The 15,493-nt window shown below is 39.0% G+C and overlaps 1 protein-coding gene and 1 long non-coding RNA gene across 2 annotated transcripts; one reads left to right on the forward strand and one right to left on the reverse strand.

Moving 5' to 3' along the window:
- Positions 1–6,548: 6,548 nt before the first annotated feature.
- LOC106930314 (uncharacterized) lies at positions 6,549–10,987 on the reverse strand. The gene is made up of 2 exons (XR_001420829.2): positions 10,896–10,987; positions 6,549–7,020 (listed from the first exon to the last, which is right to left on the reverse strand). It is a non-coding gene; the product is annotated as an uncharacterized LOC106930314 (long non-coding RNA).
- pnoca (prepronociceptin a) lies at positions 10,185–14,563 on the forward strand. Its single transcript, XM_015007772.2, has 2 exons — positions 10,185–11,061; positions 12,887–14,563. Exons 1-2 carry the CDS (start codon positions 10,882–10,884, stop codon positions 13,502–13,504), a joined length of 798 nt encoding a protein of 265 aa, XP_014863258.2. The 5' UTR covers positions 10,185–10,881; the 3' UTR covers positions 13,505–14,563.
- The last annotated feature ends 930 nt before the right edge of the window (positions 14,564–15,493 follow it).

Raw genomic sequence — 15,493 nt, forward strand, 5'->3', positions numbered from 1 at the left:
AACTAGATGTGAATGCTGCCATCCTTCCTCTGTCAATAGCAATCTTTAAGATGGGAATAATTAAATTATTGCTTCTGTGTTTACCCCGGGGCTTCAATTTTCACTTCACCTTGAGAGAAACAAAGACGTTCCGGTTTCCCTCGCATTTTTACAAGGAGGTTAGATCATTTTAGCCCAATAGGAGAAGCAGAAATGTGCCTTTTTTCTCACATTTTAAGGCAATATTGCTTTAAGATTTACATTTATTTATAGAGAGATTAAGAAATATGTCCTTTACTGTATCTGGAACACTTTGCCTCAACACCATGCCTCGTGTATCTCATGCCCCTTAAAAAATCTCTCTTAATCCTTCTCCTCTTTTTAGTATCTTCATTGGCTCCAAGCCACACCCCATTAGCTTCATGAATATACTTCCCTAACCCCCTCTAAACATTTTCACCCACAAGCTTTATAGGGAAAACGAAAAGAGGGCAAAGAGTAGAAAACCAGGGGACACACCCCATAGAGTCAGCTCACTCAGCGCTGCCAGTTCTGCTAAATTGGGTTTGAACGTGTGGCGTTAATCAATGGATACAATGTTCCCAACGCAGCAGGGCCCAACTACATTTATTTGTGGTGCACAGACTGCACAGCTCCTTCCTTTATGTCTGTTTGCTGCCCGCTCTTTGTGCTCCTCTTGTCCCCTGTGATTCAACACTAATAAGGAGCCGATCCTTGGCACAGGAGGATGTTGGAGCTGAAAGTCGCAGCTCTTTCTCCAGGCTCCTTTATTTGTTCATGGCTAATGTTGGTAATCTGGAGACCAAACCAGAGGATGTGTTTGGTTATATTATCTATCTAATTTTAGTGTATCTATATAGTTTCAATTATTTCAGACTTCAATGCACTGTGTTGGGATTTTGTCTGGCAGATCAACTCCAAGTGGTGCATAAATGTAAAATGAAAGGTAAAAGTTACATTGATTCATTTTTTTTTCCTGGAAATGAAATTTGGAAAAGTGTAGGGTGCATTTAACTTGTAGTCAATAATTTTATTTTGTCATTTTACAAAAAAAACCCAAAACAAAACATATCATTATTGATTATATGGTTATGAATTATATAGTGATTGAACTGACTTGGACAGAAGCAAAATGCTTTTAATAATGTAACTACTCATCAATCAAGGCTACCGATCGAAATATTTGAAAATAAAAAAATAAAAAAACCAACAGAAAACCATTTACAATTATGTTCAAAAATAACTTTACTGAGTAGTCTTTTTTTATACAAGTGAATGACTTATTTTTTAATGTATGCTCCCTGGGTTTATAATGAATTTATAATGACTAATCCAAGAGATTTACCTTAAAGTCTTTAAATATTTTTTATCAACAATGATAGTATCGTCACACATGGCTTGTTGATATCCGAATGGCAAACATTTAGTCTTAATATGCAGAGGTAGTCTATTTACATCACACCACATTTTCAATGATTTGGCTTCATCTACGTAGCATCCTTAATATTTGTACCAGAACAAATTGGGATTTTATCATTTTGCAAAGGTATTGCATTTAAAAAACCCTGTGAATTTTTTTTTTCTTTAAAATGTATGGAGATTTCACAGACTTAGTTGTCTGTGAAATCTTCACGGTCAGAAACATCCTGTCCAGAGAAACCGTCTCTGTTGCCTCAAGGCCAACCTGGTCTTCAAGTTCCCAATGAATGTTTCAACGGGTAAAGCATTACCTGTTAGAGCAGGTAATGCTCTAAAAGTGGACTGGGCCTCGTCGTCCTGGCCATCCATTTGATGTCCAGTTGGTCTGACCAACGTCTGGGTCAACAGGCCAATAGTCTTGGGCGACTCTGGCAACTTTTGGGTCTCACTCCCGAACTCCTGAACTAACAGGTCAACCTTTAGGTTGCTCTGTTGAACTTTGTTTTAGACTTAGCTCCTATTTCCTCTTTTGTTATTTCTCTATTTGGCTGATTTGTGGAAGTTGTTTTTTTTTTTCTACTTTCTTCTGAGACCCACATTCCCATCCAGCGTATGGTTTTGGTTATTTGTTTTGTTTCTCCTCTGGTTTGTTGGCTGCAGTAAATACATTCTAGCCAGTCTCACCTGGTACTGGTCCCTGTAAGTATCTCACCACCATCTGAATACTCTTTGAATCAGGCTGTTCCATTCCAGGTCCTGTTGTTATTATCTAGATGTTTAACTGGATAATCCTCCTCATGTGCCTCTGTGCTCTCTGTTTCTTTCATGTTTCCTTCTAAACCTCCAAGGTTTTATTTTCCTCTCAATAGTCTCCTCAAGATGAGACTATTGTTGTCTTTTTACTGCTTTGGGCCCAAATTGTGACATTCTGCTTGGATAATAACAAAATGCTCCACAAAGTTACACAATCTAAAAAAATAAAAGTGACCTAGGTTATTACTTCAGGAATGTTATGAAATATTCTGTCTCACCATAAACAACATTTCAGGATGCCACCAGACATTTGACAGGAAAATCTAGAAATGAATGAACGAATGTTAAGGAGCATTAACTGATGGACTGCTGGCAAAAACAGAGTATCAAATCACAACATGTCTAAACATGTCCGAGGAATATGTTTGCAGAAAATCTTCACATAGATCTCCCCCTTTCGTGGCTGACGGAACAGATCCCTATTCTTGAAATGTGTCAAGTGAGTGAGCTGTATGTGATTTTACCAGGTAGACATCAATTTCACAACAAAGAGCTGCATGTACTTTGAGAGGGCTGGAGAGGAGCTGTCGCTCAAAGTGATTTTTTCTAACAGACGGCTGCCAGCAGAAGGCCTGTCAGAGTTGCTCATCAAGCGACAATACAGTCTTCAGGAGTCTGCTAAATGACAGATGTTTTTCTTTTTTCAACACGTTATTTCCACTTTGCAGACCAAAAAGAGTTCATTTTAAAGGGGCAGTAGTATGTGTTTTCTATGCTACGTAGTGCCGTTTTCTACCACAATCAAGTAACAATGCTACTTTCAGTTCTCTTAAAAATTCTACGTATATCAAGTACGACTTAAAAGAAATCTGGCTTTGTAATTTAACGCCTTGAAATTGGGGCTCTGTCTCTTTAAGAAATTCCTGATCTTTCTGAAGCTCCGCCTTCAGGAAGTCATCACAACATGGCTCCTCTATTAACCCTTTAATAATGTTTTTACTAGCGTTTAACTGAGAAGGTGTGTTGTTCCAACAGGTGTTTGCTAATTGCTGCTGGCTAGTCTGAGGAGCTGAGAGGGGGAGTTGTGGAAGGGCCGCTCTGAGGCGGAAGCTTGGAAACTACAGCTCAGAGGAGGAGCTGCGTCTCAAAGGCGGAGCTAGGTCCACTCAGGTGTTATGCACAGCTGAATGGTTGCCATGGGAGATTAAAGGATTTCTGAATCAAAGCAACACTCCAGATGTGTTTTTGTTGGAAAAAACATTATAACATGATGTAAAGATAAAAAAAAGTCCATTTTACATAATACTGCCCCTTTAAAATAAGGTAATTGTCAGATTAGAAACTTATCTGCTGACTTTCAGTCTGCTTTCCTAGATGTAAAATCTGCTGATATCTCTGTTGTGTGTTTTGTCGTCACCCGTCTGCAGACTCTGTAATCAATCAGTAAATCACTTAGAGACTCTGGTTTGGCTGCATGGGCAAAAATGAGTTAAGCTTCAGTCGAGCAGAGAGACAGTTTAGGTGCAGTGACGTTAAGTGTTGTGGTTCTTATACAAGTCATACGATAAACTGCAGTCCTGCCGTAAAGCGCCAAGGAAAAAAAAAACACTTCTTGGAACAGATTCACGACGTTTCTCTGCTCAGCCGTGCGTGAATAATCCGGCTTTAAGTCGCGCTCTGGGCCGGAAGTAATTTATTTTATGTTTCCCAGTTCTTGATGAGAAATTGGCAATAATGGAGGGGGAAAATGGTGGAAACTGTTGATAAATCAGCATGAGACATTGGGAGGATTTGTGAGGCTCGTACTTTGTGTGTGTTTGTGTCTGTTTAGATCAAGTGAGCGGGGAGGAAACCAGAGCAGGACTTCTTTAACGTTAACTGTACTTATTCAGGTTTGACAGGAGCAGCTTGTTTTTTAGCTGCTTCAGCAGCTTGAGCAGGGACTAGATTTTTTTTTGTTGCACTTTATGTCTCAAAGTAAAATACCTTGGTTATGAATTTAATAGCATGGACGGTAGTACAGTCATTTCCAAAATTATTTAAACACCTTCAACTTTCTCTTATTTTCTCAAAATGTGACGCATTTTGAAATGAAAGGAAAATTATACCAGACTTTCAGATTTAAACGGGACAGAGCAGAGGCTAAAGTTATCATCCGTTCCTCTTGTAGAGCCACCTTTTGTCCTGCTGTCGGTCAGCCTCTGTCCAGTTTCAAGTCTTTTTCAGGTATTATCCATCCATCCATCCATCCATCCATCCATCCATCCATCCATCCATCCATCCATCCATCCATCCATCCATCCATCCATCCATCCATCCATCCATCCATCCATCCATCCATCCATCCATTTTCTTTACACCCTTGTCCCTTAGTGGGGTCGGGAGGGTTGCTGGTGTCTATCTCCAGCTAACGTTCCGGGCGAGAGGCGGGGTCACCCTGGACAGGTCGCCAGTCTGTCGCAGTTTTTCAGGTATTAAATTCTCTGAAAAGAATTGCAAAACTATTTATTACCTAAAAAAAAAGTATTTGTTTATTTTTATCATAATCTTTATCGTTATCGCAATAGCGCCACAAAATATTGCGATGAAATGAGTCTCAATCGCCCACCCACAAACCACATTTTATTTTCCTTCCACATAACAATCATGTGACACTTTATGTTGGCCGAATATGAGTAAAAGAATCGTGGAAGTTCTTCCAGGCTGTGTTTTTTTAAAAATTATTATTCATTTCTCTGTAAGCTCGGCACCAACGCTGACTGTGCAGGCCTCACTGCAAGGACTTAATTACCTTGTTTATTGAGTGGCTAATTAGCAAATTGAAAGCAGAATAATTGAGTTTCAAGGGCTCTCATGAGAACCTAATAGGCCTCAGTAGTTGACCCCTTCTGTAGATTTGTTGAGAGGTCTGCTCTTAACAAGAGAGGACTTCACAGACTGAAGAGGAAGACGACAACCATGTTGTTTCTAGTGGAATCCCGCCCTGTTTTAAAACTCAACCTGGTGAGGCTTGAATGACATGCATTCCTGTATATCACCATGGCATTGATGACTTCTTATTCATGAAAAGAAAGGAGATAAAAAAAAAACTGTGTCCCAGAAATGGCTGATTGTTTGCATGGACTTCCATAAGTTTGGCTTTTATGTGAAAAACTGAGACAAACTTGTGAAGTGAAATGAAATTTTAAAAAATGCATTCCGTAAACTTAAAGTAAAATTCAAAGCAACCAGTTGTCTTCACAAATCTCATAAGTAGCAATTATAATGTGTGTAATAATAAAAGAGTAAAAGAGCTGCAATGAAACTGTTTAAATCAAAGCAGCAGAGGTGGGCGAATCGGTCCAAAATTTCGATAATATCAGTATCAAGTCAGTATCAGTAAGTATCGATACTACCTTGGTAAGATCGATACTTTCAGCAGATGCTTTATTTTTACATCGTAGTTTCCCAACTCTCCCTCAAAAAAGATTTTGATTTGATTTGTAAAAACGCACGCAACTATGTTTTGTTTTTCTGTTATTTCTACGTATCATGTTAATAGGTTATCAAAGTATACTTTTGTGGACAAATATACACTTTATACAGATTCCATCTTAGGTTTTAACCAAATAAATCAAAGAAAAACTACAAAAACACCTATTGGCCAAAGGTTTGATGATATATCAAACTTAAATAAGAAAAAGAATCGCTATCAGTATCTGTACTCACTTATCAGAATAATTGTTAATTTGGCGTTATCGCACTTGAAAACTGACGTTGGCGCAACTTCTACATCTAACGTGTATGAGCTTGGATAGAAACTTAAACCTCTAGATGTTCCGACACAACCTCACTTTTCACCTTTCGATTTTTCCGTCCAATCTTACTGAGCTATTCTGCAAAGACGTGTCGTTTTCCTTCCACTTAACAAGTCTGCTGTACTTTGACTTGACCTCTCAGATAAAATCCATCTTATTTTTCACATCCTTGTCTATTCAAACACAAAAACAGCTGCACAAAGAAATCCAGATGCGTTTTTAAGTATAAAACTACAAAAGCACAGAGGTGACCCTCGGTTTTAACAGGTGACTCGGTCCTTACGAGATGGGTACAGGAGGAGATGTGTTGTCCCCTCCCAGAGGACACACCCCCAGGCTGTTTGCCTGTATCCGACACCTCGTGTCAATTACCTCCCGCCTCTTCATTTCTCCTCATATCAGCTCAACCTTTCTTTTGTCCTTCCCTGTCAAACACCTTGTCGTTATCAGACTGCAGAAATGTAACTCTCTTGCATTAACATTAATTAATTTAGCGTTGTTACATCAGTGTGAGCAAGTCAGGATCAAAAATGAACTTTTTTAATTAAAACTTTTATCCTTTTTTTTTTTTTTAATTAGTCTTGTTAACTTCTTTAAACATTGTCAACATATTTGACAGAGGACAAATTTACTTTCAGACGTCCCTTTTTTACAGAGTGTCCCCTCAGTGTTTCGGTGTTCTGTGGTCGGGGGCAGAAATTCACAAGTCGATGTTTACATTTGTTGTGCTAAATATATGAACACTGTGCGTGGGTGTTTCCTGCGCTTTGCGAGTGCGAGTTGAGTGTGTTTGTCAGCAAGAAACATTGACTCAGTTTGGTGCCAGAGGCATTAATTGAGGCATCAATTAAAGGAGTTAACGAGTTTGTTTAATGAGACGAAAACTCTGCTTGTGTTTCTGACGTCAGACTCGCCAGACGGGGGCTGCTCCTACGAGAAAAAGGTCAGCCTTTTTTTCATGGCGTCTCCTTCTAGTCACTGTGCTCATCGTCTCATCCTCTGTCCCTCAATCTGAGTTCTTCTTCTGCCATCGTTTGTTTCTCGTTCTTCTCTGAAAAGCAACATAAAAAATACTAAATAAACCCAGTTAAATGCAGTAAAGTGGTGGTCTTAGTGACTAAATGGGACACTTTTGCCTTGTTTCCACTGAGCAGCAGAGCATGCTATTATGTCTGTTTCGATTATAAAAGCATCCCGCACTTTCACTGCTTGTGACAAGCACAAGAGATACTAGCATTGTCGCACCAGTATGATGTAACATTTGACGTTTGGGTTTAAACCTGCCTGCCCAGAGTCCAGCTAATGGTGGAAACGCTCTCCGAAATACAACCAAACCAAAAATTTAGCATCAAAATTATTTTACTGTTGTAGACAGAAAAAAAATTCTATAGCAAAGCATCGATTTACATGCAGTTGTTCACTACTGAAGCAGCAATATGCCGCTTTGAACAAATGCTTTGGAGACCCAATTTGCTAGCAGCATCCTTGAACACTTTGGAGGTGTCGTAATGCTCCAGAACCTGAGCTAGCGGTGTCATGTGGTAGTAGAATAAATTGGAGCCTGAGAATGGAGCCTCGTGGTACACCACGTCTGATCTTTGTTTGCTCTGATTTATAATGACCAAGTGACACAAAGTAGCTCCGGTTTGTCAAATAAGATCCGACGCAGTTTAGCACAGTCACAGACAATCCTTTCCAAAATGTCAGTCAGGATGCAATGATAAACTGTACCAGTGAAACCAAGACAGAAGTGTTTTTATGCATTAATTTTAAAATGTATGTCATTCATAACTCTTACCCATCAAAAACCTAAAAATGATTCCTTTTTTTTCAAATAAAAAAAAAAAACCCTGTCGACAAACTGCCATTTTAATTATCTTTGCCAGAAATGTTGGGTTAGATATCTAGTCACAGTTATTGAGTAGTGATTAGTAGTGAAACCAGATTAGGTTTCTTTAAAATGATCCATGAGGTTTTAAGGACAAAACCAGGAGAGAGAAGAAACTACCATCTGAACTGTTTCAGGTGGAACGGAGTTGAGGAGGTTTCTGAAATACACCTGAAGGATCCATATCAAGGCTACAGTTAAGAATTTCATGACATTAGCAGATTCAATTAGAAATGCATAATTCATTTAATTAAACATCCAGATCCCTAAATACTCCAGAGTTTATAAAGACAAACAGTTTAGCAATGTTGGACCTTTTTTTTATTTGGAATGAATATTGCTGTTTGAAAACTCTGCAAAGCCATTTCAGGACTTTGTGGATAAAAGGTCAAGAGGGACAAATGGTGCAGACATTACTGAGCCTGCCAATAATAGCAAACAATATTTGGACATTATGACTATTTTTATTGACAATTTCAGAGAAATGTGACTTCCTTGTTCTTTTTACCTTAAAATTCTGAGAAGACTTTCTTTAAAACATGTCAAAATGTACCTGCATTTCCTTTCTGTTATCCAACTTATGTTACCTTCTTCCAAGATGACTTATTCTTCTATTATTTAACTAAATTAATGTTAAAATCTCCCGCTATAAGAATGCAGTCAGACTATGAATTGCAGATTGCTATTTGAGAAACTTACCATTACACTCAGCTTTGTATTTTGGTGACAATATGGGAAATGTCGTCTTCCGGTGGCTTGTATTGTGTCCTAATTTCCCTTATGATGCTCATATAGTTAAGATGGGGGTTTAATTAAAAAGCATAAATGAGATTAACAACAGAAGGAAATTGAGTCATGTTGTTTTTTTGTTAATGTTTAAAAATTACCAAAAAAATAAATCAACTCAAATTTCAAAAACTATCAAAAGTTTCCAATTACATTAACAAGACCTTTTGGGGTCCTGTCTGAAATTTTGTTGACAGTCATTTTTCAAGCCTTGCCACATATTCTCAAATGCATTTGGAGCTGTGCATTGACTGGACCGTTATAACTCGTAAAAATGCATTTTGATGAGTGTCATTTGTGTCCAAGTGTAAAGCTGCCATTAGGCTGACGTATTGGTCAAAAATTACTTTAGCATGTAATATGCAAGTTCATAAGGCTTAGAAATATCTTAGCCAACAATTATTATGCTCCAGTCCTTTGCATTAGGAATATTACACACACAAATGTCACAATGAATGTATATTTATATATGTTGACCAGTATCACTTTAAAGATGATTTCTGAAGGCAGATGGTTGCACTGTACCGTATTTTCCGCACTATAAGGCGCACCTAAAAACCTTCAATTTCCTCAAAAGCCGACAGTGCGCCTTATAATCCGGTGCGCCTTATATATGGACCAATATTGAGCCACAACAGGTCCAGCAACGGACCTTACCACAGGGGCCGCGTTTCATTGGCTAATGCCCATTTTAGGTCACAGTGCAGCTACCACGTGCGTGACCGTCTCACAAACACAAGCTACAGTAGTAAACATATGCTAATGTACATTGTGGACCATCAAAACCATGAATGCCGACTTACCCAGCCTTGCAAGAACAATAGGCATCAGTGATCTTGTCCACAGCTATATTTATGCTGAGGGTGTGAGGATCTGCTGTTTTCCTCATCTATCGGTAGCTTTTAGCTGTGACGCGGAGGCATCCAGTGGCTCAAACACCTTGATGTTGTCCAAAAAAGATGACATGAACTTGTTGGTTCCCCTGTCCATTGCCGTGGCTGATATGTTGTGAAAATCCGGCAGAAATGCTACGCTAATTAACTCAGATCGAAATGAAAGACGTCATGTTTACACAGACATGCAGTAGGCTGCTTACGTAGTTGGTCCACTACGGTAAGCAGCCGCCAACTTCTTTTTCCCCCGTAGAAGAAGTAGTGCGCGGTGCATGCTGGGATAGTTGTCAGAACACTGGTTTGTTAATAAAGTTTGATAATACATTTAAAGGGGGGGAGGGGCAGGGGAAGAGAGACAGAGACTGCAGCGGCAGCTTGTCGGTTGGTCTGTGTTACCCAGAAAGCAGTTGGGCATAATATCGCAACACCAACACCGTGAGTGAAACAACGACTGGGCCAGCCTACTATATAAAGTACTCGGGGACCATTTCTTTATTAATGTGGATGTGTAATAATAGAGTATGAAGCGTCTATTCTATGCGCCTTATAATGCGGTGCGCCTAATGTATGAAAAAAGTCCTAAAATAGGCCATTCATTGAAGGTGCGCCTTATAATCCGGTGCGCCTTATAGTGCGGAAAATACGGTATTTTATTTAGGAATATTTGTGTATGTTATACTCACTTTTCAGGTTTTATTTTGCAAAAATGTAACAATACTGGATTTTCTTTTAGGTTCACTTCGTGGTTATGTGCTGGGTTCTTTTGATTTATTGTGACAGTACAGATTTCTGAGTTTAAAAACTTGAAAATTTGCTAGCAAAGAATCCAAAATTTTGAGGTTAATCTAAAAGAAATGCATAAACAACTTTTTTGACATTCAAAAGTGGAACATTTCCAAAAGTAAAAAGTTTTCAACTTTTTAAATGTTCTCTTTTTTTCCCCCCAGAAAATGTCTGAGTTTAATCTCAAAATTTCTGCATTTTCTTTTTTTTTTTTTCCAAGGAAATTTTCCACTCCTTAAACTCAGGAAGTTTTGTATTTTTTCTACAAGATTTCTGAAATGAATCTCAAAATTTCTGAGTTTTTTTTTGTTGTTGTAAATTTTCAACTTTAGAAACTCAGAAATTTCCAAATTTTTTCTCAAATATTTTTAAGATTAATCCGAAAATGTCAGCGTTTTTCTCGCAAATTTTCCACTTTTCAAAATCAGAAATTTCCATTTTTTTTTTATTTTTTCTTGAAAATTTCTGCAATTAATCTGTAATTTTAAGAATTTTTTGGGGGGGAGGACATTAATTTACTACTTCTTTTGTTTTTTTTCCCCTAATGTGCTGTCGTGGATAAATGATGACACTGACCTTGTGCTTCCTCTCTGCCCTGCGTCACGCAGCAGACGGTGGGACCATGAGGACCGTAGTGGCTCTGCTGCTTCTCTGTCTGTGCGATCCAGGACGGAGTGACTGCCAGACTGACTGCCTGTCCTGCAGCAAAATCCTGCCTAAACAGCTCAGTTTCAACACTGTGGTAAGACAAACACACATGCACACACACACACACACACACACACACACACACACACACACACACACACACACACACACAGGCGCACGCACACACACACACAGTTTCAGTCTCAGTCACTGGGTGTTATCATTCTGAAAGCTCTGTTCAAAGTCCAAGAAGCATCTTTCAACATAATGTTGGTTGCAGACATTTTACATGTGGAGAATTGAATGCCACTTAACACGAATGAACTCGTGCGAAACCTAGTATCTCCTTCCAATTTGAAACTCTTCACCCCAGCATCTCGTATTTATTCTGCACTCCCAGCCTGACTCAACGAATTATCCTTTTGGCATTTGAGTTTTAATTTGTTGAGGCTAATTGATTCCCGGGGACAGATGTGTGTTTCTTCCCTCTGTGCCTGCTGGTGGTTTCTGTCTGGATAAAGACATGTCTGCGTCTCAGAAGAGTCTTTGTAGGTGGCACACCAGAAGACGTTTAAATTTTGACCGTTTAAAAAACGCTAAGCTCTGATGTATTAGTGTTTGACGCCGGGATCACGGGATCATTTGTGGCCCATTACAGCAGGACAACGCTTTCATTGCCTTAACTAGGACAATAAAAGTAGGTAATTTACCATTCTCTTATAAATAATTATTTAATTTGAAAGCGTTACTATGTTCATGTACATCATAACCGTAGACAAGAAATTTAGCTCGGATTCGGCTGTGAAGTTAATTTGACTTTTTTTTATAGTGTAAACATGGATCTGGTTCATAGCAGAAGCTCTGTTCAGTTTTTTGTGTCGTCTTTTTTGATTAACTAAAGCAACGACAGGGCAGGTTGTTCCCTGCCTCAGAAGTATAACATTTCTCCACAGTGTTTTTACTTTGGTCTATGTTTCTCCAAAAACGTTTTTAAAAGTCTTTTCTCCAGACATGCTTGCCATATTGTGAAAACTTGAGTAGATTAACTATTATTTTTTTGGCATTCATTATATTTAAAAACTTGATCAATTTAACTTGATAACCTTTTTTGTAGGAGTGCACCGATTGCAATTTTCTGCCCGATAACTAATCTTTAAAAAGCCTAACCTGCTAATTCCGACTTTTGCCGATACTGATTTTTTTCGTCTGAAAAGTTTCTAAATATAGAAAGTAGTTAAGTCGGTAACAAAGGGGTGACTACAGTTACAGCACACTTGCTGATTATACCAGTCAAGTCTCCCATTTTGGTCAGGAAACTATTGTTTTTTACCCCCCTCTCCCTCCTTGCTCCCCTCCCATATTATTATTTTTCTATACATGTCCCGTATTGTGCCACCCCGGCTCTCACGTTAATTGCTCCACCTCCCCGCTCTTACAGCAGAATATCCCTTACCTTAGTCTCCCCGACCATCTTTGACAGTAGCACCAGAAGACGACATTTCCCTTATTGCCAAGTCCAAAACTTGGCAGGTATGAAAACTTAACAGGTATGAAAACTTGGCAGGTATGTTGCTGCTGTGACCTGGTGGGCTGGGCTGTCAGTCAGCCATCTCTCATTACAGAGCAAGAAGGGACAGAGGCTGATTTTCAGATAAAAATCGGTGGATAAGATCGTTTTCCCATATAAGTATTGGCTATTCGCCGATTTCATAAAATCAGTTAAATCGAGGCCTACTTTTCAGTTATTCGTATGAAAGCAATTTTGAAAACCATTTTCCTTCCACTTCACAGAACAGCTCGTCATTTAGTGCTGCTTTGCAGTGACTTGTTATATGGACCTTCAATGATTAATTCGTCTTATTCCTCTTAACTCGGCTCATCAAAGGAAGAGGATGATCTCTTGTCTCTATCTCCAACAGGTGTGTTTGATTGGATGCAAAAGCAGCGCCTCTCTTTCCTCCTCCTGGGACATCTGCCGTAAAGCGCTACCTTCTTCTTCCCCTGATGGCACCATCAGAAGAAGATCCCAAGAGGAAGCTGATGTCCTACTTCCTGAGGAAGAGGAGCAAATGGATGGGGGTCTATTCCTCCCCATGGCTTTGCAGAGATTCAACCACGTGACCCGCGCACTCGACCTGAACGACAGGGGTCTGGTCAGCCAGAGCAGCCCGCTGAGTTCCCTCTATGGCTCCCAGGACGCCCTGTCGCTTGCCAATGAGTACGACGAGGAGGAAGAGGCAGGGCAGGAAGGTGAGGACGCCGGCGAGGCAGCGAGAGGGCAGGACGACCCGGAGCTGAGCGTCGCCAAGAGGTTCGGTGGCTTCGTCAAAGGGAGGCATGGCTACCGGAAGTTGGTCTCTCCGGGAAGGTCGTACCAGAAGAGGTACGGGGGCTTCATCGGGGTTCGGAAGTCGGCCCGCAAGTGGAACAACCAGAAACGCTTCAGCGAGTTCCTGAAGCAGTACCTGGGCATGAGCACCCGGTCCACCGAGTTCAACAGCGTCTCAGGAGAGCTCACCCAGCAGAACGAGGTGTGAGGGAGCGCGCCTCCATAAGGCCATGACAGACATACCAGATGTGTTTTCAGTTTTCTATTAGAGCAGAGAACATTTCACAGTTAATCTGGCAACATTACAGTCACACAATTTGATTAAGTACATGAAAATAGATAAACCTCATCACAGCTTCTGGTTGTATGAATAGCCTTTTATGTGTATTTTCCTAAACAGGAATCCTTCTTACAATGGAAGGAAACTAAATTGCGTTAGAAGTTACTTTCCATGTCTTAAAAAAGCGTAAAGAAGGATTCGAAAAGTGGAATTGTATTTAAACATTTTCCAAGTTATGCACATAAAAGAAAACCATGAATAATAAAGTATTTCATTTTCCCCTCATTTGTTCTGTTGTATCCATTTCATACTTTAAGGAAGGACAGGGAAATCTGAAAAGTGACATGGAAGTGTGTTGGAACCCTATAAAGCTAATGCCCTCTTGAGATTCTCAAAGAAACTAAATCTAAAATCCTTGCTCTTTGAAAAATTCTGTGGCTCCTTGCAAAAATACCGCTCATTTTTGTTTACATATCGTCTGCTTCGGGCCTTTTCACGGATGAAAATTTGAGCACTTTCGTTTTCGTGTGTCGCCATCTAGTGGACAAATACTTATAGCAGTCCAATATGAATTGTAATGTCTGTTTTTTTGTTCCTTCCTCTGTTTTTCATGTTCTACTCTCTTGATGATAAACATTTAAGCACCACTGTATCTGTGTGTGATTTATGTTGAATAAACTAAAATGCATTTACGTTTTGCTGGTCAGTATCTCCTACATCATACTCCCGATACAGATATATTAAAGTCATTTAACTTGAACAACTCCAGACAGCATGCAGCATTCATTCAGACTTTATGACGGTAATCAGTCTTGATTATGTTGTGCACAGCTGAGCATAAGCTTTGATGGCTTGTTGTGTTTGAATACTTGTGTGTAAAAATTGTCTCTGAACTGTTACAGATGTAAAATGTTTTGTCTTGTAAATAACTGAATTGAAACATGCCAATAAATATAGTTTACTATTTCCTTCGTGGCTTGTCATGCAGTCTGCGTCATGGAAGTATTTTGTTCCTAAGAGTAATTATTGCTTGTTATGGTGCTATTTGAATTTTTTGTTGTGTTTTCAAGTCATTTTAGGAAGGATGAATTTCTAACTTTTTTAAAATACTGTCTTCATTTGGTATTTCTTTATACATTTTAAAATGGAATAAGCACTTACCGGTTTCTTACTCTCTTGCAAACAAGTTAGAAAAGGTACAAATGATAAACGATTGAAAACTAGGATTGTTATTCTTTACTCACACAGTTAGCATCAGGAAATCAGTCTCCGAATGATCCAACACCATCAGATTTTCATTTACCCATTTCAAATATGAGAAAATAGTACCAAATATAATATTAAAACAGGACACTGCAATACATACCAGAGTAATACAGTTTTAGTGTGTCAGCATTGACACACAAAATACTGTCAGTACTGAGTGTTTTCAAATTTTGTTTGAATTTTAGTTCATTTTTTCACAGTAAATGGAGGAAGGGAGACACGCTAGAGTAAGGATGAAAAACACTTTCATTTATATCACTCTACAAATTTCACTTGAGATATGATTATCTCAAGAATGTCACTTTCCTAAAGTTTTGTGCCAAGTTTTGTGAGTGTATTTTGGAAATCCATTTTTCCCTTCAAAACAGTTTTCACATTTTATCACAAAATGTGCAATGAATAAAAACAAAAGACACAAATCAAGAATAACAAAATAAAGACTCTCACAGCAGATGATTACGACGGTGCAGCAAAATGCCGTTATAATGGCTTCATATAACAATATGTTAACAATGTAACACCCCAAAGTGAACACCCTCACCCTGTATCTAGTTGTAAATATGCCACTAATGTGCTGAATGGAGAATATACAGTTTGATCACAAAAGGTTAAAGTTAATTTATATTAAAAAGAGTTTGAGGAGCTTAAACA

The sequence above is a fragment of the Poecilia mexicana genome, unplaced genomic scaffold (assembly GCF_051168715.1).
Source record: "Poecilia mexicana isolate PSO_F unplaced genomic scaffold, ASM5116871v1 scaffold_3, whole genome shotgun sequence".
NCBI classification, from domain to species: Eukaryota; Metazoa; Chordata; class Actinopteri; order Cyprinodontiformes; family Poeciliidae; genus Poecilia; species Poecilia mexicana.

Bases quoted from the DNA above. Each gene is read 5' to 3' on its own strand.
- pnoca (XM_015007772.2), top strand. From the start codon at position 10,882: ATGATGACACTGACCTTGTGCTTCCTCTCTGCCCTGCGTCACGCAGCA. The intron at 11,062-12,886 runs GTAAGACAAACA...TATCTCCAACAG, and splicing joins AGCTCAGTTTCAACACTGTG to GTGTGTTTGATTGGATGCAA.